The following is a 26,550-nucleotide window of genomic DNA, read 5'->3' as shown; positions in this document are numbered from 1 at the left end:
TCCTATATTTAATTGCCAGGTATTCTGAAAAATATCCCGTCTAAATCAATCTGAGGACATTTTTCATTTTTCTGTTCAACCACCAATCTGAAAGTCAGTTGTTTACAAAACCATACTGTGAAGGCAAATGAGGATGCCTGTTCAAAGTCTGAAAAGATCCAATCAGATTGCTTCTGAATACTAGCTGTTAAAAGAAAGAACTGCTTTGAAATTTTGATTTTTGCCAAGTTCTTTGTGTCCATCTTGTTCATTGCTGGCTAATTACCACCTTTGCAGACAATCTACATGGTTAGATCTCCTTGGAAACTAGCAAGGCTAGGAAAAAAATAAGTTTAAGACTATATTTGAACTCAGAAATCATTTTATACCAGTGAAATAAGGCCAAATCACCTCTGATATCAGATCACAGTATTTAGACGAAGAGCAAAGTTATCCTATCAGAACAGAGACAAAATATCTTTCTTAGCATCTGTCCACTTCTTATGAACACCTCCATTAACCTCAGAGTACGTGTCAATGACTTCAAGAAGAGAAACGTGTATATTATACAGCTGGGAGAATATAAAAAGAAAAGTACCCTACCATGCCACAGCAGAAAGAGCACATAAGTCTAGCGGTCCATTTCCCAACTACTCCCCTGCAACCCTACCTCTTGCGTTAGCCCTCTTGAAGGGAGCATCCCTGCCCCATCCTTTCACTGTCTGTTCAAAGACCTCTTGTCTATGAGCTTGCCAAACCACTTTCAAACTTCCTGATATTGTCCAACAACACAGCCTCCCAGGGACAGCAAGCTTCTGAAGCCACTACCTGCTGTTAAAGGAATACTTTCTTGTGACTGTTTTAAAACCAGACTCCTACTATTGTGTGTGATCCACGGGATTTTCCATTCTCCATCTCCGTACCATTCCTCTCAGCCTTCACCCTCTTTAGACTGAAGAGTCCAGGCTTTTCTTACCATCTTTTTGAGTGGCAGATGTTGGGACTCCTCCAGCCCTTTGGCTGCCCATCTCTGTTACCTTCTCCAGTTTTTCCATAGCCTCCTGAGGTCCAAGAACGATGCATACAGACACTACAATATGATGTTACCAGGTTTTAGAAGGTGGCTCCTAGCCCTAGGAACAAATGGAGCTGTGACGATCATCTTTTTTTTTTCTTTTTTTTTCCTTTTTGGAAGCCAAGCAGCCCTTGGGCCTCAGGTCTCAGACGGGAAATAAGGAATATTAAGATTCATCTTGGCCATCCATGGGAGCTGTGCAGGTGCTCTATCCTCATAGCTGGTAAATCCAAGTCCTTAGGCATCCAGCACCAGGTGATACCCCAGATGAGAGTCAAGGAGTTGAGTAAGACTTCAGGCAAGTCACTGAAAGGAACTGTCACCTGTTTTCCCTTGTCCCATCATAATTCATTCCATCACCATTTGTCCTGGACAAAAAGAAGGAAGCTACAGTTCAAGCATAAAGGGGCTGTTTTGCCACCAAATCTGAAAGGAGTGAGACTCTCTGTAACACCACAAATTAATCTCATCCTACGCACAAAGCCAGACAAGTCTGAATACTGCAAACTCTTTCTTTCCCATCACCCTCTCAAATACAAATCCAGTCCCCTACCTCTATTACTGTAGTGCCTCCTTTCTCAACAGCTACCTGCCTGCGCTTTCTGTTTCTGCCTGCTTAAACATACCCATGCCAGTGCCCAGATATTTCACTCTGCCTGCCTACCATCCCCCACATCTCTGACATCCTAGGATCCTCATTTCTTTCCCACACACCCATGTCCTCTGATGCTTCCACACTGACAAGCACACCAAGATAGCACAATCAGACCTCTAGGAAAGGCCCTTTAAAGCTTTTGTCCTTTCATTAGCAATTAATCCATGTGCATTTCTGCCGCTTTATGTGCTCTAATCTGGAAGCCCTCTCTTCCAACTGATGTCCCTATTGAAAACATCTGGGCATCTACAAAGCCACTAGTCAATCCTTTAGACCAGCTGGGTGGGCTCCCATGGTGCTTGAGCTGCTGGGGGACTCGGGCACCAGGGCAGGCAGCTGAAATCCTGCATCATCCCTGGCAAAGCATTACCCTTCTGCCACTGGCCTCAGCCTCACAAATGGGCTTTGAGTTAGTTTTAAAGAGAAGAACACCAGAAACGTACCCAATACACAAGCTAATTTGTTTGCAAATGTTCCACTCTTATTTCATGCACAGAAAGACCCTCTGAAGCAGCCAAGCTCTATTTTTACTATCTCAGTTTTCTATTTAATTTTGCTTTTGGATGAACAAGTGTGTTCTTGTTACCAGTCTATTCATTTATCAAAAGCTCTCCTCCATGGGCTCAATACTTTCGTTTACTGCACAGGAGCTGTTTTCTCTTTAAAAGGTCAGCTCCTTTATCAACTCTTTCTTTAACTGAGTCCAACTACATGTACCTGACAAAAAAGACATAGAATTCACATTTTATTCCAGCATATTTATTGTTTCATGTAATAGCTCTAACAAGAACAATCTATATTTCTGATGTCTATGAACAAATCCCTGAAAGATAGCTCATACATTTCAGAGGTAGATCTTCTCCCTATACGTATCAGGAAATATGTGAAAAGCAGAACTACTCTTTTCTCTCAAGACATCTAAAGGCTATGAAAGCTTTGAATTATTTGTGCTCATGCTGAGCTTTGCTGGCTCCAATTAAGATAGATGGGCTTTGGTAGCTGAAGGCTAATGTATCATCTAAAACGTCAATTATTTAAAAAACATAATACCAGTTCAGCCTGTTCTGGTAAGATCCATACATACTGTAGAATGAAAATTTAAATTATTCTTGTATTAAACTCTACATTCAGCCACCCAGAATCAAATGTTATCATGACTCCTTAACAGATTTGCAGAAACTGGATGTTGCAATCTAGACAGCTGGGAAAACATGAGAGCCCAGCACCATCAAGTCTTTCTACTCTTTCAGAAAGGTTCCAGTTACCTCTCAAAGTACCTTATTTTTGGAGAGGAAACTGGTGATCTAGTGACTCATGCATGGGACAAGCCTGGTGAATGATGGGTTATTTTCAGTCAGACTAGAACAAACCAGAGGAAAAATTAAGAGCAAATCAAGAAGACTTTTACATACATTTTAACAGAGTAAGAAAAACAAACAGAAAGCCCCTACCTCACCCAAAATAGGCATTACAAAGTCTTTCATATAATCCCTCCATTTTGAGGTTATTTAATCCTTTTGAACAACTTTGTTTCCTGAGGCTAGGTAAAATTTTACTCTGAAAAAGAAGTGAAAATCTGAATTCTGAAACTGTTTCTAAAAGCTTCTAGACTTCAGTATTTCACAGAAAAAAATACCACATTTTTGAAAGTCTGAAATTAAGAGTCTCTTCCTTCATAAAATATTTTGGAAAATCCTGTTGGTCAAATTGAATTCAATTTGCAAAGCGTTCGGTGTTTATAATTCTTTTTTGCTACCTATTTCCTTATAGAAAAGGATAATAGCAATCACAGCGATTATAGCAATTTCACAACAACTTCTTTGATTCTTTTTTCAAACATGTTTATAGACCTATTTATTATGTAGCTTAAGTGAAATAACATAGTAAATGGTCGTTTAGATGCCATTGAATTGTTTATTTCAAGACAAAAAGTTGCTATTTGTTGACATGGAAACATATTTTTGTTGTTGGTTTTGACTTATATTTTGAGTCATGTTGGGTCTGACATTGTACTTGCCTGAATACAGCTTTTAACAAATTCATACATAGATGGGTATAAAACCCTGTATATCTGATTCTCATTGCAGAAAGGATATATGCTTTTTCACTCAAATTAAACAAAGGTAAGAAAAAATATGTATTGAAATCAAACATATGTTCATTCAATCTTTTGTTCTGATTCAGCTAAACAATTTCTTTAAAAAAACAAAGCATGAGCTGAGTCAGTTTAATTTTCTTGCACTCAATTTGCTTTGTAGACAAAGCCACAAACTCTGACCTAAACAAACCTGTTGTTGAACATGGAAGTCCTTCTGTGGAATATGAGCATCAGGCAGATCCAGCCTGTGAGTGGACTTTTACTGTCTGAAAATAAAAGCACACAACCGTTTCGGCTCCACACAAAGCAGGAACAATTTTTTTGAAGATACTTCACAGGGACATTGAGTGGAATAGATATTTGAAAAATATTTGACTGTAGCTTTGGGAGCAGCAGAGCTCATGCAAAAGAGACTTCTCTTGTAGCTCCCTCTTATAAAGATTCCTTGGCATCTGATAATGTGGTCAACTCAGTGTGTTTTCATGACACTGGTAAGAATTTAGTGAGACCTCCACACACTGTCAAATGCTGCTATGCCTACCTTTCAGAATCTAACTGAAGATCAGAAAGAAATCTAAAAGCCTAAATACCAGCCAAAGTTTCAAAAGTGATTGAGGGAGGTAAGACAAAGTGATGAATAAGGCTTATATCCTTAGGAAACATGGCTAAAGTACTATTCTGCACTTACCATTTCCAGGTTATCAAAATACCACAACCTGAAACAAAACATTGACCCAGCTGAAATTACAGACTTTTTACAAAATTTCTTTTTCTAAATGTCTTTTTAAATGTCACCTCCAGCCTTATTTCTGTTATTTTTTTCTCTGCAGTCTATAAACTGCGCAAAGTAGAATTGGGAAGTCAGTAGCAAGAAACCAGGTCTTTGTATTTCACTGAGACTTCTTTTGGCAGGGAAAGGGGATGAAGCTAGTGATAGGCTAATTATTTAGCTTAAAGAAAGCAGCCAGAATCCTGGTATCAACTGCAGTAAGAAGTGGAAGGGGAGGGGGGTGGAAAGAACATGTCACCTGTTCAGATAAACTGAGTAATTGTGAAAGGGGTAACTGCCTGGTCTCTGACACAGTTATTTGGGAGGCAATGTTTGGATGCAAGAGTTCTGTTTTGTATGTTAGGCCAAATGAACAATGTCACTCACCTCAAATGACAGAAAACCGTGTACATCCACCAAGTCACCACCACAAGAGACAGCAGCAATCACAGAAATGTTTCCCCAGCATCTATGAGAAAAATTTTAGCAATTTTTCTTCTCAAGTGTGCAAAAAAGTTAAAATAAAATCCTGCCTGATTTTTGTAAGGGAAGAGCACGTATTTCTTCTGAAATACATTGCCCAGAAGCAAAAGCCACCGAAATCCTCCTTTGACTGCAAAGAAGTTAACAAGAAAGAAATCTCCATTACCAGATTAAAAAAAAAAAAAAAAAAGAGTTCTTGACTGTTTCAGTTTTCCCAGTCTTACCAGCCCCTTCCATAACTTCGTGAAACAGTAATAGCAGAAGGAAAACCGATATTCTTACACAATGTCTGTGACCTGGGGGCAGCCTGTTTGGGGTGCAGCTGGATGTAAACTGTGGGGGGAAAAAAATGTAATTTAAGGAAGGAAGTTTGAAACATTTTTTCATTCTTCTTTCAAGAATTGGGAGATAGAAGGATCAGGTGTCTGTACTTCAAAGTCATTCTGTTCTCTGTAGTCCATATTTCTTAAAAAAGCAGACATTAGCAAGTGACAGTTTTTCCTAGCTCAAACACCTCATCTTTACCAATGCCATTCAAACTGCTCTCCCAAAGCCTTGCTTCACTAGGAAGCTGCTGGTGGGCAAAATCAGCTGCAAAGCAGCAGTCGGTAGCATGTGTGTGTGTGTGCTACTTTGCATCTTAGCACACACACACTACCCAGAGTGCCAATGCCAGGTGGTTTCCCCAGTGAATGATCATCTTGTCCTAGGGAAAGATTACTCAGTATAGGTAATGTTTTGCAGAGAAAAACTAAATACTCAAAGTCATCTCAAATACCCTAACCCTAAGCTGATCAGGTCCAAGATCTGTATTGATATATAGCCTCTTCTGCCCATTTCTGTAGGAAAGTACTAGAAGTTCTTGTGTTTGGTCTGCAGGATTACTTCATTGCATAAGTTATTGGCTTCAGTCGACTGGTACAGCATACTGATTGAATCAAGTCCTTCCCTTCTGACAAAAATATTCTTCTTTCTTCTTCCTATGCCTTATATTTATGATAGTTCATTGATCAAAGCAAAGCAAGCTGTCAGAGCATGTCTGTGCAGCAGTCAAGACGGTTACAACACCTGCCCAAGGAGCTCTATGAATATTCGGGCACAAAGCAGTCTCAAGGTTATTCAGCAATGCAGGCAAAAATTGTATTGGGCTATCCCAAGGATGAAGATTCAAGTAAAGCCACCCTTACTTCAGGAAGGGGAGGAAAAAGGGACAGGAATAGAGTTAGGATAGAAAACAGCAAGGAGAGAGAGGGGCTGGCTTCTCCTGCCAACGTGAAAATGGGAAATCTGGTGGTATCAACTCCTTCTGTGAGGGTCTATTTCTCTCTCTCTAGTGACCTAACTGGACAGATAGACTTTGACAAGGGCAACAGCTGCCTGCCTTGATTTCTAAACTTTTCACATACTGGAATTTGCACCAGGCCCATCACCAGTCTGACTACATCTACAATGATAAGTAAAACCAGGCCAGGAATTGTTCTGCAACCTTGAGAGCAAGTGGTACAGGATGTTCATGCCATGATGCAGAGCACTTGGCCCTGAGTCTTGTGTGGACTTTATGTGTCTTGGTTTTAAGGCGTAATTAGTATATTGACAGTGATTTTTTTTCCACTTCAAATCATCTGAAATAACATGAGGTCTGTGTTGCAGACCAAGGTTATATGTTGCTTGATGCAAAGGTGGCATGAGGGCCTGTGGAGATGTCTGAGGGATCAAAGCGTGCAGGGAGAGTGAAAGAAGCCAAACCTGATGCAATCTCATCCGTGCTGTCTAATGCAAGTGGTCCCTGGCACATACTGTTTCCCAAACCATTCCCACATATTGTCTCAGAGCGCTAGTTGGCATGGGCCAAAGCCAATACAGGTAGTTTGCTAACATTTAGCAGTATAGATAATCAGCATTGGACAGGCCAGCCAAGCTCCTATTTACAGTTCTGCTTCCAGAAACAACCAGGAGTACTCCCCAGATATCAGTGACATTACAGGTGCAGAATTAAATGAGTCAGTTATCTAAAGGAAATGTTCAGCTGACGAGCTAATTTTTGTTTCTAGAGTTTTCAGTTGGGAAAATTTTAATGAGAAAACATCATGAGAATAAGGAACTGATTCTCCCCATCTCTTCTCACAAAACCTGAGAATAGTCTTTTTCCATGTAATCAGTAAGGAAAATATATGGAGAAACCAGGATTTGACCAGCCCTCACACAACTTCCCTGTAAGTCAACAGTTCAGATGCAAAAGAGAAGCTGGATAGAAAATGAAGTCATACTCTCCTCAGAGTTACACAGGGAAAAACAAGGAGCAAAGGACGCAAGATGTGGTGAGGGAAATTCCAACAGGATATAAACAAAAAAAAAGTCCCTGATGCGGGAGATGCAGATTGGGACCTGGCCCAGAGAGGCTGTGGAAACTCCCATCATTGGCCCTGAGCAACATAATCTAACTTTGAAGTTGGTTCTCTGTTGAGCAGGGGTGTTGGTCAAGAGACCATTAGGGGTCCTTCTGACCCAAAATACTCTATGATTTTAAGCAGGTTTTAAATTTATTTGTTTATTATTTCTAGCAGTTAGGACCTGTAAACACAAACAGTTTAAAACCGATAACACTCAGGTCAGTATACATCCTTCATGCTTTCTCCTTTTCCTGGTACACCCCACAGAGATGAGAAGTTGAGTTCTTAGTAAATCTCTGAAGAAACAGTCCAACTGACAAGTAAAAATTTTGGCATTAGTACACATAATAGTAACTGGCAGAAATAGCTGGAGTTGAGTAACTGCAAAAAGAAATCTCTCATGGGACATGTCAGACAATGACACATTACAGCAACCCAGGGAGACATACACCTGACACAGAGGCATCAGAAAGAAAGCATGTGGCCAGTATTTGCAGCTATTAGGGCCTGTCAGCACTGTGAATCTTTAATGATCCCAACTACAGCAGTTGTCAGTAGTTTTGCCACATGGAAATACTAGACATAAGCCAAGCTCTGATGCTGTGGCATGACTCAGGGTAGGACACCTGGGCTGTCTCTGCCACTGACACTGCTCCACTGTTTGCAGCAGCAGTGACAATAGGATACGTTTTCCAAGTGCAAAAAATGCATCCTTTCAATCTTTCTCACCTTCTCAGAAGAAACACTGCTTTTGAGGAGGCTGTTGTCTGCATCAGTTGTGGGTAGGACAAGAACACTACACCAGAGGAGACTGAGGTCTGATTCTTTCAAAAGAGATAGAGTACCTCTCTGACTTCTTTGTAAGTTGGTATGAGAAATTACATGCCAGTCTCTGATTTTAATGCCAGCCTTGCACACTTATCATGGCCAAGAATCTTCATTCTGCCTTTCTGGTAGTCCTCCATTGTCTAGTCTTCCATTGTTAGGCCATGATTTTTGGAGTAAACTCTGCTCCCTCCATCACATTGAGTTTAGTCTCCATTGTTCAACATTCTCTGAAATTTTTCTACCTTTTGTAGCTGTATGGGTTTGTCATTCTCAGACTTTCTTATCTATTACCTGCTTAAGGTGAAAACATCTTTGCTTTTGCCTTTCTGATGAGAGCAAGGGCACAAGAGTGGGAAAGTTGAGCATGAAAGGTAGTGACCACTAGACAAGGGTGATAGACCATCTGCCATGAAGGATAAGGAGTGGATAATTTAACATACAGCTTGTGACAGAGGTTACTTGTACCATCCAGGGAAATATGATGAATAAGAACATGGCACAATCCGGAGCACATGTGCGATATCAGCAATAGCCCATACATATGCTGAGTCTGCTCAAGAGAGTAGCATCTAGACTGCACTGAACTGGGCCTCCAAAAAACCCTCTGGACATTGGTCCGAGTCACCACATACATAAGGGGGTCATTGACCAGCATGTATGTTGATATCAAAACCAATAGGTTAATTAGTGTAGATTCACAGGCTTTCAGTAGAACCCTTACCTGCACTAAACCTCTAGCTCAAGCTTTTCTGGAAAATGAAAGTCTGGTAAAAATCATGTATAACTACACTAATCAGACAGGAGCTGGGATACCTACCAACAAACTCTCCTTATTACAGAAATATATTTCCAATGCCAGGCATTTGCACTAGAGATGGCTCTGAATTACCACTGATTCCAAGCAGTCAGACCTCAGGTAGTAAACAAGTTTCATAATCCAATTTGGGATCCCCAGCCTAATGTAAAGCACAAGACATTGATAATCAACTGTCTCCACACATCTTTACAGGTTCAGAATGTGTAGCCTTTTCACACTGTACCATATACATAACAAAGCCGAGGCTGTTTGGCTTCCCTGTGCTTCAAATGAAGTTACATTTAGCAAAGCAGATGTAAAAACAGCATTCTGAAGCCTTTAATGCTAAATTCTGTAATGAAATCAGTTACAATCCAAGACAAAAACTACAAGGTCAAATGACTACCAAAAATGGAGTCATGTTTTTTTAAATTCACATATCAGCTTCATTTTCCATCCCTTCATAAAAGGGCCAAGAATCAGAAATGAACGAAAATGTTTGTACTGCATAGAGGCAAAGCATTACTCAGGCTGATTTTTTACAGCTGTACAGGCTTAAAAGAGATGAAAATAGTAGAACGTTATTTTTATCAAGTTGGATTAGAAAGCAATGATGAAGCAGGTACTGTGAAAAAGCAAGGTATCATCCTTACAGCCTCTTTTCTAATCATATACTTCAATTTGCATTTCCTTTCTAGCGAAAACTGCTACTGAAATAAATTTAAAACACACGCATGCTCTCTTTGAAATTGTATTTATGATTCTATGGGTGCAAATAAGTAATTTGGTTCTTGAAGAAATTTGCCAAGTCAGTGTTTATTGAACATTTCAACATTTCAAAACGAGGACTAGACAATGTTCCCAGTTGAGTGAATAGATAATTTTGCATTGATTTCAACAGCGCAGGACCAGATCCTAATTCCCTTCTTTTTCAGAAGAAAATCTGCATTTTGTGATAATGACTGCTTACAATTGTTAGCTGATCATAAAAGGCTCCATTTTTTTCTGTAAACAAGACTCTTTCTCCTCATATCTAGTGTTAATACACAGTGTCTTGCAGTACAGATTACCTGGTCTCACTGAGAGCAACACAGGCTGAGTTCATCAAACAGGCAAATCTCCCTCTATTCTGAGAGTATCTGTTCCTGTGCTCTCAGTGCTGATCAGACACGAGATTTTACAAAGCTCTGAAACGGTGACTAAAACCAGCCAGAGATCAGGCAAAGCATTTCAAAAGCTCCCTGTCTGCTTCGTCTCTCTGACTACTCCTTGCATCACAAGCAAGAAAAGAAAGACCCAGACTTAGAGCAGAGTATTGAACACTGCAGAAAATGTCTTGTGCTGTGCAGTGCTACGCTGCCTTCTCCTGATGTCAAAGCCTAACAACCTCACAGAGGCAGCGGGGAACAGAAATAGCCACCTGGTACTGCCACATATTCCACAGATGAGTTCAGTGTCAGGGAGGCTTGTGATCACAGCATATGAGAGGAGAATACTGAAGACCATTCACCAAATGCAAGTTTGGACCTTACAAATGCAAACCCCTGCGTAACTTAAAAGTTGTCCTCATCCTATCAGGAAAGTGGGTAAGGAATGACCTGCATGCGGACAGAAATCACAGTCAGAATGATGTCTGCTTCACCTTTGTATACAATGCAACAAAGCCCATGAGAACATCTGCAGACTACAAATGGTTTTTTGAAATTAGTGAGTTTTCACTGAATTTGCATACAAACCATTCACAACTATGTTACAAGAGATAAAATTAGTCTACTAAGTTACAGCAAAATATTCACTGAACTCTCTGTATCAGCTTCTGTTACAAAAAGGTCAGTTATAATTTGTAATACTCTCTGTTGAAACTCCTAATTATTTTGCAGGTCATCGTATAACTGTAACACAGTATACAATCTAAACAGGTTATGAGTATTTAAATTAGACAAGTATGCCCTTTACATAGCTCCTTTGGCTTTTTATTTGTACAGTACCATGACAATATCTCTGAAGCACTATCAAAGTAAAAAAAAAAATCACACTGCTAATGATAAAATGATTGCTTAAGGATTATAGTAATATGTTACATTCACAGCCACGAAGGTCATGAAAGCATCTCCTTTACAGCTCATAGTTCCTTGTTGACACTAGATTCATGTTAGTCTATGGACTCTAAATAAAAATATGTGCTTGGAAACACGGGATTGTGTCTTTCCAGGGCTGTTCTGGAATAGACAAGACCAGGGCAACAACACTGGTTGCATGTTTACCAGAAAATAAAATGTTCCTGAGCACTGGCACCCAACTCCTTGTATGGTAAAATTCCTAGAAAAGCCCCTGACATGGTTTTGACCAATGCAGAACTGAGTACATACAATTCCTGGCTACATTTCAGGTGTTAGCACAGGACACAGACTATTCCTAATAAGCAGATTGTATGAGACTACCCTGCTTTGAAAACAACAGGAGTTCAATAATACAAGTGTGGGCTGTACAACTCCATTTAGCCTCCGTGCTAAAGAATAGGCCTGGGTACATTTAATTTGCTAATATATCCATAGCTAGTACATACTGCTATGATGAAACACAAGTGAACTATTCAGGGACTTATTTAGGAGAACTCCTTGTCATTTGCTGAAAAATTAACTCACTGAAATCTCATACGTCTTGTATGCATTTGCCTAAGAGACTCACTGAAACAAATACTTTTAACAGAATAGTCTAAATTGGCCTAAACTGGCACAGTATTGCTACCTGGCCATTGTGTTCAAACAAACATAGTGTTTACTGGGAGAGGGGAAAGCATTCAGAAGTACTTTTTTTTTTTTTTTCTGCAGTGCAGATTAATAATATGTATATATTTTTGTCATGAAGAAAAGTGGAGAGTAAAAATAGCTCTCAAGTGAGATAGCTGCTATTCACTCCCCTGTTCCTGGAATCATGACAGCCATTATATAACCAAAAGGAAAATTAAATTAAATTAAATAAACAGCATAAGCTAATTGGGTTGATATCAAGTAAAACTATAATAAGTCAAAGTGTTCTGTGGCAAAGGTGCTGACAATATGTGGCTGTTCCTCAGCCTTAGTGGTGAACAGAGATCCTGCCATGTGTTTAAAACTTATTCATCAAGCATTTCCATGGAAACACACAGATGCACAATCCTTGGATCACTTATTTCAGAAATTGCTGCTCCCAAGGTTCACTCTGGAGTGAGAACTCAGATCAGGGGACAGTGTTGGGCTGTGATTCTGATCTATAAACCTTCCCATAGAGGTGTTCATTGGGTCTCACAGTAGGAGAATTTGGGAGAGGGAAAGAATGAAAAGGCATCTTACGTAAAGAGAAAAAGACTAAAAACTTGACCTTAATTTTTCCTCTCAGAGACTGCCTGAGAGTTGAGAAATGACAGCACTGGAAAGAGCCTGAAGAGTTTACAAAATGGCCAGATGCCCCCAGGGACATTAAAATGTCTGCAAGAGTGTTAGCAAGATGCTATACTGAGAGAGACTTAGGCTTAGATTGAATGCAGTCACTGGGTTTGGTTGTCCAAAGCTGCCCTCTTACATATCCAGATGGGAGTCAGCTCTGGTGAGACCAGAAAAATCCTCCCACGTTGCAAGGCGCAGGTCTCTGAAGCCCACTTACAGTGACGGTGACAGCCCACCACCATCTGCTGGGGAGCACAGCAGCTCCTTGCTCCTGTTATAAAACCTATGGCCACTTGACAAAATGTGGCCCTTACCTCTCTTTGTGGGTCAGCTCATGTACTGTGAAAGAAAGGAAAAGCTGGTTATGATGCACAAGGGCTTAATCAACACAAAGCATTTTGAAAGCATCAATAAAATTTGTTGTATGAATAAAAGGTGCTTCATTGCTAGCAAGTACTTCTATAGGAAATAAACACTTTATGCAAAGCAAGATAGATGGGTACTGCATATGACTGATAGGCATCCCTGGATGGGGATGTCCCTTTAGATTTCTTCTGATGCCAGTAATAAAATCAGCACGTGTGTACTCTCCGAGCCCTGGTTTTAGTACACTTTGCTGTTTCTGGTAAGAAATGCTCAGGCATGGAGGTCTAGGACATGGTTGCCTTTAATAGCAAGGTCAGAAGTAAGGTATATTCTCAAAGGTGACAGAGGAGACACCTGCACACTGTCTCTGTGTTCATGCCAGGCTCTAACTAGGAGGGGAAAGCAAAATATTCATAATGCCTTAAAGATAGTGAACCACATTAAACCAGCATTACTAGTTTAACATACAGTCCATTAAATCCTCAAAAGCCAGAGACTTCATAGGCTGTTCATAAGTATTTGAGGGGTCTATTACTGCAGTGATGTGATAGCTCCTATGGACTAAAATTTCCTTAGGCATAACAGAGAGCTAAGCATAAAGTGTGAAGCCTTAACTTCAAATTTTCTGGCTTTGGCTTAAATCTGCCTCACAAGGTTCCTGCAATGCCTTTTTATTGTGTTTATTTTGTCACACATTATATAGCGTTAGTGATAATGCAAGCAGGCACGCTGTCACCAACTGGGGTAAGTTCATTCAGAAATGACTGCCTTGTGACACGACTTCCAGTGCTGCCACTACCATCAGCCTGAATAATTCTCTCTTTAGACACAGCAGCAAACTGAAAAGGTGACACAGGATGGAGTGCACAGTCTTAAAACACAGAATTGCTATCAGGTTTCCATGCTACTGTCGGCCTTTGAGCATTTCTTTTAACACAGGGGCTGAACAGAGACTTGGCTGGCAGTGGAGCAGGCCAGAAGGAGAGACAACCAGTTGACAACCCATTTTTTTTTTTCTGAGTATTTCAGTCACCCCTAAAACTTTACAAGGGTCTGTGATCTTTCTCAACAGGGATGAGTCTGCACATCTTGAAAAAGCTACAGGTGCCACGAGACTCCACAGATGATCTGCTGTGTAGCACATGTTTCTAAGTGAGAGACTAAAATGCTCTTCGAGCCATACTGACACCCCAAGAGCAGCCCCTTGTGCGACCCTCTCTCTGGACAAGAGCCCGGGCTTCCCTGGTAGCTCCTCTATGTGAAAGGGTTTGGGTCTGCTGCCCAGGGCAGTGCCAGGTGGAGACACCCAAGCCCGTGGGGTGCCAGAGACTGCTATGTCAAGCAGGAGCTTTGATGGGTTTATGCCCCCATCTCCCAACCAGGTGAGAGGCACTCAGAGGCAACTGGAGCTCAGGGAAATGAAGTGCTTCCCAACCCAAGCTGCTTGCTCCCAGCTCTCTGCTTGAAGGTCACTACCCACAGCAGGACTGGGCAGCCCACGCTTGGGCCTGCACAGTGGGTACCGCAGAATATCAATGTAAACTGTGGCCATTGCAGGGCACACTGACAACATGCAGGTCAGTGCGTCTAGGCAGAGACAGCCTCGCTGTGTCCTCAAGTCTCATGCAAAACACATTCGATTAAACTATTCTCCTCCTCAGTAAACTCTTTTTTCTTGCACCTAAACATAATGAAGCTATTTATCTCAAAAGGCTGGGAAAGTGAAAAAAAAAAAAATGCAATTACTGTCATTTTTCATTTTAAATTCTTGTAAGACACTTACAGAGGACTGCTGTTTAGGCCCATACCATCAGAGAAAAAGGCACACTTGAATGAAAGGCCACAGGCATACAGAATTAAAATGAAATAATGTTCTGAAGTACTGTATGTTTTACACTACTGGGAGAAGGACACACAATTCCCTGTCTCAGTATCAGCGAGACATTGATTTTCTGTGGAAATGTGCTTGAATTGCTCTTGGTATATATTACACTGTAGCCTTCAACAAGAATAGGATTGGTTCTTTCTAAAAACTATTGGGTTTTTTTTTAAACTCCTTATACTTATTTAATACTTTCCCCATAGCAATGCAATTGATAGAAAAAATAGCTCAACAATTGCTCATTTTCTCTGCTCATCTTGTTGACTGAAACCCCCAAGTGAATCCATTTCCTCATTTATATCTGCTATCTCCCAGAAGATCTTTCTTGGTGCGTAAGAAATCTCATTTATTAAACTGTAGGGGGGGGTGGGAGGAAGAAAGATCTGCTTAAACACATCTTGCAGGATTTAAATATGGGTGTAGATAGGATGACCTGATCAATAGGAAATGAGAGTTTTCCTTCAAAGTATTTTTACTTAGCAATAATTTGAGGATGCTTGGCATCATCTGAGTTTTGTGTTGTGCATCTAATAGGTGAACAAAGAGCAAGGATGATAATTTTATTGATTAATAGCAATTTCATGCCAGTAATACAGGAAGAAGTTGTGTGTTGACTTACATAAATAATAAGAAAAATAATGTCTGCCTTTTTCTTGTTTGTTTTTCATGGCAGCTAACGTACTGGAAGAAGACTCAATGGAGCAGGACATAGAGAGCCCTGTCACTATTCATCAGCCAAAGTTGCCCAAACAAGCTAGAGAGGATCTGCCAAAAAATATAAACAAAGAATGTGCCAAGAGAAAAATCCAGAGGTATGTTAGGAAAGATGGGAAATGCAACGTCCACCATGGGAATGTCAGAGAGACTTACCGTTACTTGACTGACATCTTCACTACCTTAGTCGATCTCAAGTGGAGGTTCAACCTGTTGATTTTTGTCATGGTTTACACTGTGACCTGGCTCTTCTTTGGAATGATATGGTGGCTAATTGCCTACATGCGAGGAGATATGGATCATATAGGGGACAGCACATGGACCCCATGCGTCAGCAACCTCAATGGGTTTGTCTCAGCCTTTTTATTCTCAATCGAGACAGAAACCACCATTGGGTATGGTTACCGGGTCATCACGGACAAGTGTCCCGAGGGAATTATTCTGCTTTTAGTGCAGTCTGTTTTAGGTTCTATCGTCAACGCTTTCATGGTTGGCTGCATGTTTGTGAAAATATCCCAACCCAAGAAGAGGGCAGAAACCTTGGTTTTTTCTACAAATGCAGTTATTTCCATGCGGGATGGAAAGCTGTGTCTGATGTTCCGAGTAGGAGACCTTAGGAATTCACACATTGTAGAGGCATCCATACGAGCCAAGTTGATCAAATCCAAACAGACAAAGGAGGGGGAATTTATACCACTCAACCAGACAGATATCAACGTAGGTTATTACACAGGGGATGATCGTCTCTTTTTGGTTTCACCACTGATCATCAGCCATGAAATTAACCAGCAGAGTCCTTTCTGGGAGATTTCCAAAGCCCAGTTGCCCAAAGAGGAGCTAGAAATTGTTGTAATCCTAGAAGGAATGGTGGAGGCAACAGGTAACATTTCTTATACTTTGTATAAGGTAAATGCTTTAATTTTAGAAAGGAAAATCAGTGGGTTTGCTTCACTTTAAAGGAATCACTTCAATAGTCATTACATTTGAAAAAGGCATCAGTTATCTGGTTAGCTTCAACATTAAAAGCATGCCCAGTTTAATTGTCTGTTCCATCTTGCCTAATGGAATTAGTGTTGTTTCTGCTCTGTTTGGAAAATGGGCTAGCGTTTCTCATTTTCTAAATTTTTCACAGCATGTCACCCAGTTATTTGTCATTCTATTGCAGGAGCAACTCAACAACTAGAACCTTGTGGGATATAATGATTTAGGAAAAAAAATCAATATAGAACTCTGTTTATGATTAATGTGGAAGCACCGTAGTTCCTGCTGCTTCCAATCACCCATGGGTAACTGCAGAATAACTGCCTGACACGTGAAATTCTTAGCCTGTTTAGATCCAGTAGGAAGTGATAATGTGCTCAGTTTTCTCTTTTTGCTTGCTTGTTTGCTTGGTTTTGTTTTAACTTGTAACATGGGGCTTGTTCCACTTTAGTTCACAAAAGATCTGTCTTATTTTGTATTTCACTGAGGCTCCCTACACACTGGAGAAGTGTACAGAACACTTAAAGCTGGTATATATAAATAAGGAATGTTATGTCACCAGTCTTGAGAGGCTATTTCGTCATTACCTACAGTTATACAGCAGAACATCAGATACCACTTGATGTGGAGAAAATAGTGCTCGGAATTCAAAGCAAATGGACTAGTAATGTTTACTCTTTGCATTAAAGCCAGAATAGTAGGAGGATACTTTCTCTAAAACTGCTGTATTTCCCAAAGTCAGAATGCTGGTATACTTGTTTTAGAGGCTGCAGGTGTTTTTTCCTGTTAATGACAGCATCAATCTCAAAAGTGAGTAAATATAATCAATACAAGGGAATGGTGATTAGAAAATGAAGAAAAGATGTGCCTGAGGAGGACGAAACACTGAATATTGAAATAGAAGAACCAGGTTTGCCATTTTTCCCCATTACTGTAGCAAAAGCTAGGGAAGTTTGAGGATGCAGATTACACATCTCTGACAGAGGTACAACCTTTCTAACCCTGACTCATGTTCTGCAACTGGAGCCAGGAAATAAAGAGCAGTCTCTTACTAGAACATGTGTGTGTGCTTCACACATCTATTATGTGGTGTCAGAAGAAAACTGCATTTGTCACTATATAATAAACGTGTGAGACAAAAATGGAGCAAAAAAAAAATTGAAAGGAACTTGGCAGAGAATTTGAAGTGGTAAATGCAAGGCTTCCAAATTTTCCAGGAAGTAGGTGGTACCGAAGAGAAATTAAGATGAAATGTTTAGTGTTTCTGATATGTGCAGTAGACAGAGGTTTCAAACATCTGCATCACCTTCAGGTGAGACGATGAGGAAATTGCTGTTTGTTAGCTGAAACCATTTTGAGATTTCTGAATTGCAACTAAATGAACTTGACATCCCAAAGAGCGGTGGATATTTTCAAGTTTACTGAACACCATGTTTTTTTCAGAAAAATGATTGGCAAGTAGTAGAAGTATAAAAACATCTCACTGAAAATACCTGTAAAATCAAAAGAAAGTATACTTCTGCAGTGCATCAAATGTAGTTTGTTGTCCTAAGCCTCGTTACTCTTCATTGTTTAACCCTCCCTCCCTGACCTCATCTTCTCCCCTGCACACTCACGTGGCTCTCTGGGCTCTCCTTTGCTGCTTTGATATTGGCTACATCTTCCACTCCACCATTATAAGCCTTCACCAGAGCAGACTAGCTCTCAGACTGCTCAGGCTGGCAAAGTTTAAGTTAAAATGCTAGAAGAGTCCACATTAACAAAGAAACTGGATGCAATGATTTGAAAACCCACTGAAGCCATCCAGGATGAAGGTGTTACCCTGGTACCGGATAGATAGCTACATTTGCCATTTTAAGCTGCTCTATTTTGTTCTGTTTGGGTGAGCTCTCCAGCTGCATGAGATATGAGGGGAGGGCATCAAATAATGCCGCTTAACTATGGCATCAGAAATATTAACATCATAACTACCAGCACAATTCCTAAAACATGTTTGTGCAGAAGTAGACACTTGTTCTGTGCTTTGCCCACATGCTTTGGGTTATTTTTGTTGAAGGTCAACTTTCTACCAAAAATAGATATTCTCTCTCTTTTAATTTACAAATATTTTCCAGTTACATCCTGGCAGACACTGAAAACAAATTTAGGCCATCTATTCACATTTCCTTCTTAGACCCCATGCAGAGTGAGAGTAGAAAAGAAGTTGCTTATAGCAGCAATCTCCAACCCTGGAGAGCAAGCAATACACTACCCATCATACCTGCCAACATTGGTCAAAGTCATGGCATACAGAAACATTAAAGCTGAAGCTAAGAAAATGTGACCTCAGCTATAGCAATATCATCACTCAGTGTCATTGCTCATGGGTCAAAAACAGATTGAGATCATTAGCTTATGTTATTCATCAGAAAAGCCACTCCCAAGTTTGACCAGTGAAAACAATCCTTTCTCTATTTTCAGAGCTTCCCCACTCTGATAACATTTATACCTTTAATGAGAAGTAACACAATGGAAAATGCTAAGTATAAACATTTGCTATTATTTTTATTAATTATTGATATTATTCTGTTTAAAGTTTTACTGAGCAGGTGATATCATTTTATATGTATACCATACTTTCCACCGTAAGGGCTCCAAAAGCACATCTACCTATAGTATGAAACACAACTGTTTGTGTAGTGCCATGTGAAATTGCCTGTTAGGACAGGAAATGAAGATTAATGCATTTTATTAAATGAAATTGAAATAATTAACCAAACTAAAATTCAGTAGAATGATCAAGCCAAGGACCCCCCTAATTCCTTGTGGAAGCATCGCCATATCTTTCTGAGATATGAAAAATGTAGATATGTCTTTACCAAGGCTGATACCAAAATATTAGCCTAGGAAGCATCAATAAACCTTGACTATTCACATTCATTCTACCATGAATATTACTTTGAGGGCAGAATCTTCAACAAGACACTTTCAACAAGATGCAAAGTCAATCTGTCTACTTCATACAGCATCAGCAAAAACTCAAAATAAGACTGTTTTTTAAAATGTTTGTTAATGATCCTTCCAATATGCAATCTATTTATTTACAACATTCAAAAATATCCCTTTGGGTTCAAAGGATAACATTCCTTCAAAGATTTACTCCTGTGGTTTTCTTGATACTGATGTACATCTCTCAAGTGTCCAAAAAACCCAATCATGATATGAAGTACATTAGGCTGCCATGAAGCAACCAACAAGCCTTCAGGAACAAGGGGGCAAAAGTCCAACCAAGGGTCACCATATCTGAAGGACACATGACTTATTTCCACATTTTGCAGCTCCTGTTCCATTTCCCACCATGCCGGCAACAGGTAGGACTGCCAGTGCGATGCAAGGATCAATACGAACTGCAGAAACAAAAGTAACGTCCACCTTTAACAGGGAAGCCATTTCTGAGGCACTTATGCTTCTTTTAGTGTCAGACTACAGCTGTGGCATTGACAGAATAGCCCCATACCAGCAAAGGCTCTGGTCCCACGCTTAGGCAGAACTAAAAAGCAGGATTCTAGCATCCCTCCACTCCTTATGGGAGAGCTGCAACATTAAATGCAAATGAACTAACTGGAAAGAACATAACACACTGATCTCAGCTCAGCAGTATTTGATATTTGCTATTCAAAATAGTTGGTTTATATTGAAAGGCTATTGAAATTATATTATTTCCAGGACTCCACTTAAGAGATTTGTTAGAGTATGCACATTTATAGTAATGGAATTTGAAGAAATTTTTTTTTTTCCTTGGATGAACAAAAACCTTAAGCCCAAATATCCTGAACCCTGTCTCCCCTAAACAGCAGGCACAAAAGCTTGGATTTGAATAAGTTAATTATTTGTTTTAAATTTTTAAAAAATCTATAATTAAGAATTTTTGTGATAATTTAATAGCCTTTTTCTAACTATAGGCTTGAAATTTTTAAGCCTTTTTCACCTAGTGAAATCTATTTTAAAGGGAGGTCTTATCATCATAAGCAAACCAGTCATTTTAAAAAATTAAACAGGACTTCCAAATGTATAATTTTGATACAAGAAATAAACCAAGATCAAGAAAAAGAAAGTCATTTAAATTGGGGGAAGTGAAGTGGGAAAGTATGTGTCTTACAATAGCTAAAGAAACAGAGAGAAAGAAAATGAGAAACTCAGAGGGATTTACAAAAAAAAAGGAGACAGAGAAAGAGGAGTATCCTGAACAGCCCATAGCCTTCTTAGTAGCACGGTTGCTGAATCATAAGCAGCCTGGTTCAAATCCCTCCTCTAAACCCGCATTAATTTACAGAAAAGAGCATTTTCTAACACAGGAAAAGAATATGAACTATTTCAACTTACTTAAGCCAGCAAGACACCCAAACTCTGTGAAGCTGGATCTGGCCAGTAGGGTGCACTAGATGACACTCTGGCAGTTCCCTCTGCCTAAAAATAAAAACAAGAAAATTGAAACAGTACCAAGGGAAGAAAATGATCTACACATTTATAACTGTCAAAAAATAAGCAACAAAGCTAGACAGATAATTTTAGGTTCATATGGATAATTTTACAAATAAACTTGTAATAGTGTGCATTTATAATTCTGACACACGGGCAGCTTGAGAGCAGTATCTGCGGAATGGGTTATAGCTACGTAAACAAACACACTTGCCAGCTGTGGAAAATGTGTGTGGAAAGCAATAAAATGCTCACATAGACGGTTATTTATATAGTAAATGATGCTATCAACTAGACAAACATTGTATAAATCTGTTCCCACTCTTCAGTACAGCCCCTTTGACTGACTGATTTATTGTCTTTTTTATTTCTCCCAGATGAATTGCCATATTTACCCCTTATCCTTGCCCAGTCCTAACAAATATCTCCCTTTGATATGCATGTTAGCAGTTCCAACCCTTCAAAACATCTCAGCAGACTTTTCTCTCTCTCCAAATAAGCATTGCTTGGGTTACAGTTTTTCACTAGAATTTTTTACTTCTCTTCAAAGAAGAGATGTTTATGCTCTCAAATTGCTTCTTAAGGGGATGTAGATGAAAGGAAGAAAAGAACTAGGATTTCTCACACCCAAGTGTTTTTGCAAGGCAACTGGTGAAAGTAGATTTGATCATTGTGCTCCAGGATGTGACTAACATACATTGACTGAAATGCAATTTAAACAGGGTTAAGAATAAATGGCTTCTGCTCTAAGATAGCTCATCATCATTTCAGGAATGGTCAGAATACAATAGCTCTCCAGTCTTCAATTTTCCTTTCTTTTTGTTCTAAGAGTTTTAATATCTCTTGATGCTGGGTGATAGACTTAGACATCTAGGTTCACCTTCTCATATATCCCCATTTCCCTAGTGCTTGCCAGCAATCCCTCTCACTTATATTCCTTGCTCACATTTTCGTTTTGTTAATTCTAGCAAAATATTTCATTGTTATTAATTCTAACACAGAAAATTAGGGATGTTAGCATGAGTGATTGCAGTCGTGAGCTGGAGTTCTAAATGACAGCAAAGAAAGGCACTCTGATTTCATTGCAACATTTCTTTCAGGAAGCTTTCTCTACAGGTGGAAAAGATTAGGCTATTTAGTGAAGGAGATTGTAAGGCTTAAAGGAGGCAATTACAATTTCACAATAGTTAAAACAATATGCAAAATGTCAAGAAGTCAGGGAGCAAAGTTCATGAGAAAAAAAGATATGCTGAGTATTTCAACCAAAATTTTGGTGACAGCATCTATATTGCTTTCAGGGAAGGCAGGGAAAAGGGATTACACATTTTGTTTAACAGTTTTATTCTCTGAATAGTGATGTAGTATACAAACGGGTTATCAAGTGTTTGATAATAGCCTATTGTCCATCTTTCATACCTTTCTCAGCAATCAGTTGCTCAGCTCTTCACAACTACAGCTGCTCCCTCACCCCTAAACATTCATATATAATACTCAGATTCAAGCAGCAACTCATATGTTAAAATGTAAGATCCCTAAAGAAACAGGTCTCAGACCCCTCTGTATTAAAAAATACTTTCCGATAGCTAATTAGATATTAAATAATTCTGTTCTGAACACAAATCAAACTTGCAGAAGAGCTTCATTTTTCACATCATGTCCTTGCAAACCACATTAGGTCTCTCTGGGCACAGAGAAAGTGCAATTTCCAGTTCTTTGCATGGTCCTGGAGACCTCCACTATCAGTGTTGCTCCTTTCCTAGCACAGTGGCAAGCAGAGATGCCCAAAATTTGTCTTTTCTCACCACTCCTCGCTCATGAGCCTACACACGTTATTCCTTGCAGGGCTCATGATCTCCATGGCCAGAGGAATGGCAGGATCACAAACCTGTGCTTTAACATTGACCCTACTGCTGTTTCCTGAAGAAAGGAACAGCAGGAAACTGTGCTGACACCCTCCTCCTTGACCAGTCCAGACCTCACCTGCCACCACCAGCAGACTCCCCCTAAAATCCTGGTGCCAAACACCTAATAAACACTGCTGCCTCCAGAATAGCTTCACACAACTGTGTTTTCCGGCAGTTTTAGCACAGAAGCAAGGCATCTGCAAAGGTGATAATAGTCCTTGGGTCTCCAGACCCATCTGGGACACTGAGGAATCATTGTATTACTGGAGGCACCAAGAAAGTAGAGGCTGAGCTGCACTGAGGAGTGCATGTGTTCCCTGTGCCCACACAGTCTCCATCATAAAGATCTCCACTTTGCAAAACCAAAGGGAAGATTCTCTGCAAAGGGCACAGCAGCGTTATCCAGGTCAAAGGATTTCCCATACAGAATTAGCTCACTGAACATTTTTCACCAGCTTACAAAGCAGAGACATAATTTCTGAGCCCTCCTGAGAAGTGCTTCAGGACAATGAAAAGCCTTTTACATTTCTGAGCACTTTTCAAGACAATGGCTATTAACCTGAGCATGGTCAGTTTGTCCATTTGCTCTTGAAACGGTATAAATGAAGGATCAGCACTGAAACGGCTGATTTGAAAAAGGAAAAATATAGTTGTCATTTCTAATTTTAAACTTTCGCTTTTGGTCATCTGAGGTTGTTACCAGCCTGGAGACAAAGGCTGCTGAGCACCTGCGATGAAATCCCAGGCATACACTGATTTGAATCAGGGTGGTGTCTCAACCCTGGAACTTGCGCCGAAATGAACTGATTCTTTCATGTTGATTGCCTTGTTCACTCATGTTTGATCTGCAGATACGAAGCATACTTAACTAGCCTGCAGTTCAAAACTCTCGTCCATATTTCTGAAATATCTTCTCACTTCTCCCCTTGGTGTATATTTGCTTTCAGCTGTATATTGTTTCCTCCTGTTCTGTCTCACTGAATTGTAATGAAGGATAAACATGTTACATTACACTCCTTGATAACAGGAAGGCCTCTCTAAGGTTACAAATATTTACATCAGTTTCTAAGGAATGTAAGCAGATAGACTATTCACCTTCAGCATAAAGTTTTCACAAAATCGAATAGAGCAGTAACTGTAAAGTCAAAAGTGACCTAAGAGATTGAAGAATGAGCAAACAAAGCTGCTAAGTAAATGAGAAATTCAAAATCAACGTTCGATAGATTAAAAAGAACAAGGCTATGGACTGCACCTAACCCCACTGGCTACATAAAGTACCTGAAAAAGACGGAGAAGACTTACAAGTATATGCTTTCTATCCTAGAAAGCTGCTGCCAGCACTAAAAAGTCCCATTATGGCATAGCTTCTGGGTTTCCCAAGGCCACTGTAAAAAAGTGCTCAAGGAGTTCCAGCTAAAACAAGTCACAAAGAATTGCAATGGTCTCAGTGGTCTCAATCACAGCATTTCAAGGAAAATCAAAGAGAAATTCAGACTCGCTGACATGCTCTGCCTGTTTTTCACCACCCTGACACTACAAAGCAGCTGAATTCTAGTTTGTCCATGTAGCCAAAGGGTGTTCAGAGGGCTGCTCACTTGTGTCACTGAAGAGGAGCAAACTAACACCGCGCTGGTGAGTCTGAGCCCGAGTCCAAGCAGCAGCGTAGGCACCGATTACAGCGTACGCACATGGACGGCTTATACTGAGCAGCCACACATTTCTCAGCACTCCCACCTACAACTTGTAGCAGCATTAATCTGTGCTGAACACCTGAAGGGAGGCTGGCCTGCTTTTTCCACTCAGTGAGGAGGACAATCCAAAGCTTCAGCTGGAGAATATGCTACCAAATAGCCATATTCCAGTGCAGCATGCTCTCAGTTTACAACAGTCAGATTAATTTAACAAGTCATTTAATGTTAGGTGCTAATGTCCCAGTAAGTGATGCTGAATGTCTATGGTTTATTATTACAAAGTTAATTTTGATATAAAAAACATTTCCTCATGTGACAACCTGTATAACTGCCAAGCAACCCACATCTCATTTTTCTCGTATTCCTCTCCTCACTTCTCCAAACCTGCTGTATTGCCAGAAGAGATGGAAAGAAAGGATCTTCCAGGAGTGATGAGGCAGCTGCTGTGACAACAAATGTGAAAGGCACAAAGAACGCATGTGATCAGCCTCATATTCTTGCTCGCTCACTCTCTCTCCTTCATTCCTACCACTCCCAAGAGAATTAATGAGTCACAATGCTTTCCAAGATTTCTGTTCTTCCTGGTTTTGACAATTTTGATTTGTTGGGATTTCTGTGGAATGGAACAAAACTTTTGTTTAAAAAATAGGATTTTAATAAATATAGGATTGTTGTATTTGAGATATTCCATTCTTACAACTTAGCCAATAAAGAAACTTGATTTAAAGAAATATTTGAAACATGAAAACAAAGCAAAAATGAAAGAGATCACCAAAACCAAATTTTCACTGGTTATGAGAAACCCATCTGAGATTTCTGAGGAACAACAAAATTTTATTTAGAGAACCAATTCAGAGGGAATATTTGGATCAACTCCACTAGCTACTTGGAAATCAATAGTGGGAAGGGTAACACACACTCTAGAATATTTTCTGCGCTGCAAAGGACTCCAGGTTGTAGGTTTCCAGGCTCCTCCTAGCAGTTTAATTTTACAAAGCCATGAACTGTACAAATAGCTTCCCCAGACAGACTTGATCAGGACCTGATCTCAGACCATGAGCATTAGAGGAGGGCAACGGCATATAGTTAGGTCAGTGTGAATGCAGGCCACTATCATAGCAAGGGAATGGGACAGGGCAGCCAAGACATCTGCTTCAGGACAGTTCATGCCACTGGCCAAGGCTAATAGGGGAGCCAAAGCCCCAGGGATATGCCATTGAATTCATAACTGTTATTAAACAGAGTTGGAAGAGGCCAGCATGTCCCTGATGTCACCAAAGTGACAGTAAGAATAAAAGAGGGAAAAGACAAGATGAGGAAGGAGGCTGGCAAGCAGCGCTGCCTACCTCTGCCCTTAGGTACAGGCTTCCCTAGAAGGTGAATGAGCTCAGGTTCACACATACAATGAACGTTGCTGCCCACGCTAACTTCATTGGAGTAAAATGAGTAAAAATCTCTGCAAACGCAGTTCTAAACAATTCATTAAACTACAACTCTTAGTACAAGCTATTCAGCAAGTGAATGATACACAGCAAAGTAAGTCCTGGTGAATAAGGCCAACCAAATGCTGGACTGTGTTAGCATACTTATCAGTTTGGGGAAAGTGACTGTTCCTCTCTATTTACCATTTGTGAGGCCACCTCCTGTGTGCTGCATCCAGTTCAAGGCTCCCTGGTACAAGACAGACATGGACTTACTGGGGCAAGTCCAGCAGGGCCGCCAGGATGGTCAGAGACTGGAGCACAGGACACACACAAGGAGACACGAAGGGAGCTGGGACTGTTCAGCCTGGAGGAGAGTGCAGGGGGATCTTGTAGCTGTCTGAACCTACCAGTGGGAGATTACAGAGAAGATGGAGACAAGCACATCTCAGAGGGGCAGGGTAACAGGACAAAAGGCAACACATACAAGTCACAATGCAGGTAATTCTCACTAGACACTAAGAAAAATTTCTTTCTCTTTTTTTACCATAAAGCTGGTAAGACCCTGAAACAGGGGCCCAGGGGGACAGGGGAACCACCATCCCTGGAGATATCCATACCTTGACTGCATAAGC

General features: G+C 40.2%; 1 protein-coding gene across 6 annotated transcripts in view; it reads left to right on the top strand.

Moving 5' to 3' along the window:
- Positions 1 to 26,550, top strand: part of KCNJ6 (potassium inwardly rectifying channel subfamily J member 6) — a 173,139-nt gene that overhangs the window by 113,064 nt on the left and 33,525 nt on the right. For all 6 annotated transcript variants that reach the window (XR_012621902.1, XR_012621901.1, XM_074814366.1 and 3 more), the window contains one exon: positions 15,420 to 16,340. Coding sequence is in view for 4 of the 6 variants with exons in the window: in XM_074814364.1 (XP_074670465.1) it covers positions 15,420 to 16,340 (921 nt within the window). In the remaining 2 variants the exon portion in view is untranslated. The remainder of the gene's footprint in view (positions 1 to 15,419; positions 16,341 to 26,550) is intronic.

Source organism: Strix aluco, chromosome 2, assembly GCF_031877795.1.
Source record: "Strix aluco isolate bStrAlu1 chromosome 2, bStrAlu1.hap1, whole genome shotgun sequence".
Lineage (NCBI taxonomy): Eukaryota > Metazoa > Chordata > Aves > Strigiformes > Strigidae > Strix > Strix aluco.
Note: the sequence above shows the minus strand (reverse complement) of the source record. Positions and strands in the feature narration are given on the sequence as shown.